Source organism: Sprattus sprattus (genome assembly GCF_963457725.1).
Source record: "Sprattus sprattus genome assembly, chromosome: 7".
In the NCBI taxonomy this organism is placed as follows: Eukaryota; Metazoa; Chordata; class Actinopteri; order Clupeiformes; family Clupeidae; genus Sprattus; species Sprattus sprattus.
In genome coordinates this window covers 9,300,671-9,305,670 of record NC_137926.1, presented here as the reverse complement: position 1 = coordinate 9,305,670, position 5,000 = coordinate 9,300,671, and the positions used below count along the sequence as shown (strand labels likewise).

At 49.9% G+C, this 5,000-nt stretch overlaps 1 protein-coding gene across 2 annotated transcripts in view; it reads left to right on the top strand.

The window, feature by feature from the left end:
- Positions 1-5,000, top strand: part of LOC308367614 (plasmanylethanolamine desaturase 1) — a 33,651-nt gene that overhangs the window by 14,705 nt on the left and 13,946 nt on the right. For both annotated transcript variants that reach the window (XM_080841578.1, XM_080841579.1), the window contains 2 exons: positions 1,200-1,319; positions 2,674-2,765. In XM_080841578.1, the coding sequence (XP_080697704.1) occupies positions 1,200-1,319; positions 2,674-2,765 (212 nt within the window). The remainder of the gene's footprint in view (positions 1-1,199; positions 1,320-2,673; positions 2,766-5,000) is intronic.

Here is a 5,000-nt window from a genome sequence, read left to right as displayed (position 1 = left end):
CATCTGCAGAAAGCAAGAGCGAGAAAAGAAAAGAGAAGAAAGAAGCCATGGAAAGAGGAAAGGAGGGAGAAACGAGAATGATGGAGTGATGGAGGGGAGAGGGTGGGGGGTAGATGAAGTAAAATGATTGATAGGTAGGTTTTGATGGACACAGGCATGGCGTTATGTATTGAAGAAAGGATAGAGGTAGAGAAAAGAGGGAGGGATGTATGGGTGGAGAGAGAGGAGGAGGAGAGGATGAGTGGGGCACTGGTGGTGGTGGTGGTGTTGCTAGGGCTCTGATGAGATTGGGGTTCTGGGCTGGATCTTCGCAGGGCCCGGTTGCCGCAGTGAATAATTCAACGGCAGCCTCTTAACACCGTCCCTCTCTGGTGTGGCACCTGGGCGTCACGGTGACCCCCGCTGTCACCGCTCCGTCTCCGCAGCAACCACTGACCAGAGACGAGAAGAGTTATTTCCTGCTGTGTCAGGCCTGACCCCCGCGCGGTGGAGATCGTGACCCCCTCGCTCGCGATACACTTGTCCTCATCGAGGCCGATTACTCAGGAGCGCTGTCGGTAATGGGACACACACACAGCCGACTCCCCCACACACACACACACGCACACACGCACTCACGCCATTGGTCAGATCTCCAGTCGGCCGACCTGGCGGACCTCTCGCTGATGTCGGGCCGGCCGCCCCCAGCTGACCTTTGGACCCCGAGGTCATTAACATACACGGTAGCCGTGGCCACCCAGAGGGCATGGTTATCATACGGAGCATCTACTGCTGATGAAGTGCTTTCAAATATGGCTGATTAGGTCCTTTTTATAGATCTTTGTCATTATGTGTGTGTGTGTGTGTGTGTGTGTGTTGGACTTTGTGAAGAAGTTTGCCTCGTTCTACCCACCATTAAAACTATTTCCCACACCTGAAGAAGTTGTATGCTGTGTTGACTGAGTGGCTGACTGACGACGTGAGGGCTTCATTTGGAATAGCTTGTGATCCACTTTGTGTGTGTGTGTGTGTGTGTGTGTGTGTGTTTGTGTGTGTGAGAGAGAACACCATCATATTCTAATGTCTGGGTTTGTCTGGGGGTTTTCCACAATGTTTGTCGCTGATATTTAAATGAGTCTCTCTCTCTCTGTCTCTCCCTCTCTCTCTCTCTTTTTCTTTCTCTCCCTCTCTCTCTCTCTCTCTCTCTCTCTCTCCATCAGGTAAGCGACTGCAGGAGTGGATCTGCGTGGTTCTGTGCCTCTCGCTCTTCGTCATTAACTTCTCCTTCCTCGTCATCAACTTCTCCACAGTGCACATCTTCAGGATCGTCTTCGGCATAGGTACGCACTCAATCACTCCGTCTCCATCACACACACACACACACACACACACACACACACACACACACACACACACACACATACTCACTCCAAACACCTCAGAGTCATTTGAGAGCACCACTGGTGTTTGGCTCACACTGACATCATCATCCAGCCTGATGATAGGAGACCTTCCACTGATACAGAGGTTTTCAAATATTACTTCAAGTGAAATTGAAAATATTATGGGATCCATAATTATAGCGGCCTACATTGATACCTATGGTTGGGAGATGGTTGGTCACAGACACCATGCAATACAGATGTTGCCATGGGGATAATGGACATCGTCTTGGTGTTCTTGAAACAGTACTCCGCGTAGACTGAGTTGTCTGAGAGAATTGGTTGATTCTGAATGCGCTCTGGAAAAGAAGGCAGTGGTAGTTGTAGTTGTCTTTTGTCGAGCTTGTAGTCCGTAACTGATAACTAAGTGGTTGACGTGATCGATAATACAGAATAGAATACAGAAAATATACAATCTGTCTGTCATTGATTTGTTTGTTATGTTGTGAAACAGGCTGCTGTATTGTGTGGTTCCTGGTGTGTGCGTAAGGTACATTTCTCCACCTCTCCCCAAATACTTGTTCATGTAAATTGATCACCCTATTGATCTCCCAGACAGGGGTGCAGGAATGATGGGGAGGAATCACTGGATCGTGGGGTTCTGCCTTGCTCGCTAGTTAGTTAGCTAACCACCCATAGCCTCTCAGACATTTCACCACACTCACTCACCCCAAGTAGGAGCAGTTTGTCCCCCCCCCCCCCCCCCCCCCCCCCGTAGCCTGTCAATGAACACTGGTCGATGTAGGTATGCACTGATTACAGTTTGATTATCTGTGATTAAGAGAGAACTGCAATATGTAATTAGCCTTTGTCTGCTGCTTCCCCCGCTTTTGCTGTCCTTTATCCTCTCTCTCTCTCTTTCTCTCTCTCCTCTCTCTCTCTCTCTTTCTCTCTCTCCCTCTTCCAATCTCTCTCTCTCTCTCTTTCTCTCTCTCTCTCTCTCTTTCTCTCTCTCCCTCTCCCAATCTCTCTCTCTCTCTCTCCCAAACTCTCTCCCTCTCTCTCTCTCTCCCAATATCTCTCTCTCTCTCCCAATATATCTCTCTCTCTCTCTCTCCCAATATCTCTCTCTCTCAATTTTCAATTTCAATTTCAAAGAAGCTTTATTAGCATGAATGTTTTCCAACACTATTGCCAAAGCATACACATACATACATATTATATACACTACACATATACACACATATTATATTATCTCTCTCTCTCTCTCTCTCTCCCAATATCTCTCTCTCTCTCTCCCTCTCCTCCACAGTGGCTGGGATCGTCATGGCAGATTTTGCCTCTGGGATGGTCCACTGGGGAGCGGACACCTGGGGCTCCGTAGACATCCCCATCATTGGGAAGGTGAGCGTGAGCCGAGGCAGGCTGAACCTCCGTCAGTTTCAGTGTGTGTGTGTGTGTGTGTGTGTGTGTGTGTGTGGTGTGTGTGTGGGCTGAACCTCCGTCAGTTTCAGTGTGTGTGTGGATGTGTGTGTGTGTGTGTGTGTGTGTGTGTGTGTGTGTGTGTGGGCTGAACCTCCGTCAGTTTCAGATTCAGTGTTTCACCGAGGGGAAGAGATAACAAAATCATCCGACATATTGAGCTGGAATTGAAGGCTTCCAGACACATAGTTAAAGGGGGGAGACATTTTTGTGTTGTTTCTGTCCGAAGGAACTCAACCAGCAGACATCAGAAGCGATGGGAAGGCTCAGAGCAGTATTTTCAGCAATATTATGCAAAGGTTATTGCCACATCAAAATCGATTCAAATGTGTGTGGAGGTGTGTATGGGTGTGTGTGTGTGTGTGTGTGTGTGTGTGTGTGTGTGTGTGTGTGTGTGTGTGTGTGTGTGTGTGTGTGTGTGTGTGTGTGAATGGGGTCAATTACCTTTTTTTTTCTCGCACACACATGCAAATCACCTTGTTATTCCAGCCAGTAGTAGTTACACACAGGCTGTACATACACACACTCATAAATGCACAAGCCTTAGGCCAGAGTGCTACTGCTAAGTGCTTTGTTATATTTTTTAACAGTCTGATTTAATACAATATCCCTTCAGTCTATAATGTACCACATTCTCAGTGTATGGATGTGTGTGTGTGTGTGTGTGTGTGTGTGTGTGTGTGTGTGTGTGTGAGTGTGTGTGTGTGTGTGTGTGTGGGAAGTGAGGGTTGTTTATAGCCCTTTTGTTCCTTGTATGCTTCAAACACACACCCAGACATGCTCCTCTCCTCACCTTATTATCACAGCTAGTCTTCCACACGCACACACACACACACATACACACACACACACACACACACCAGCCCTCAGCCAGGGCTGTTAGCATTATCCCTGTGTTTGATTAGAGCTAATTACCCTGTTTTATGTAGATAGCGGCCAGGCTTTGGCTGCCCATGTTGTGGTTTATCAGAGCCCGTACTGGAAGAAGTTTAAATGCCACCGCCCGCCCTCAGGGAGTCCTCTTCCTGCTTCCCAGCAGCCCTCGGGGCCCAGCTCCCAACCCCCCTACACCCCCCCACCCCCACCTACCCGCCCTGTGGTAACCCCCGGGGAGGGGGGACTGCAAAGACATACCCATGGGGGGCAAGAGGCGAGCGCGGGCATTAATGGAAAAGTACAGCCGCCATCACCCTGTCCAATCAGGAAAAAGGTCGCGGTCGGCTCGTCCAATTAGAAGCTGAGGTGGCCTCCTGCTCCCCGCGGCCCGCAGGTCCAGGTGATAAATCTGCAGGGGCGCGCCTGCTGCCGCTCTGCTGGCGAAGGTCAGCGCCACGCTATTGTCTGGGCAACGGCAGGGGCAAGAGGGGGGGGGCAGGAGCAGGGGTGGGGGGCAGAGGGATTACAAAGGACCCTGGCACCTCACACCTGATTACTGTGCCGACTCTGATTAGGCTATGGTGTATGTTAGGCTGAGTTGCCCATTACTGTGCCGACTCTGATTAGGCTATGGTGTATGTTAGGCTGAGTTGCCCATTACTGTGCCGACTCTGATTAGGCTATGGTGTATGTTAGGCTGCGATGGCCATAACTGTGAAGACTAATTAGGCTGTGGCACACGTTACCATGCCGATTCTGATAAGGCTAGGGTTCCCATTCCTGTGCGGTCTCGGATTCTGCTACGGTGTCCGTTCATGTGTGGAATCTGATTCGGCTATGGTGTCCGTTACTGTGCTGTATCTGATTTGGCTATAGTGCCTGTTACCGTGTGAAATCTGATTAGGCTACTGTAGACGATAGCGTTCTGTCTCTGACAAGGCTACCTTTTACTGCACCCACACCGTTAAAGCAGTGGTCCTTAGCCTATGACCAAGTCGTGGTGCCCGTTAACGTAACTATCCTGATAAGACCACGGCAGCATAGTAACGGGCAGCATGCCAACACCGGACTGTGGTCCTCACATGCGACTCCGACTCTGATTGGGCTACGGTACGTGCTACTATGACGCTAACTAGCCACACAAAGAGTGCTTCCTCGTTAGCGTGGCCCTGTTCACTGCACTGAGGCGAGAGGAGCGAGAGGAGCGAGCCTCAGCCTGGTGAACAGTTGTTCAGTGAGCGGCCTAGTGAACACGATGCTCATGGACTTGATGAACACACA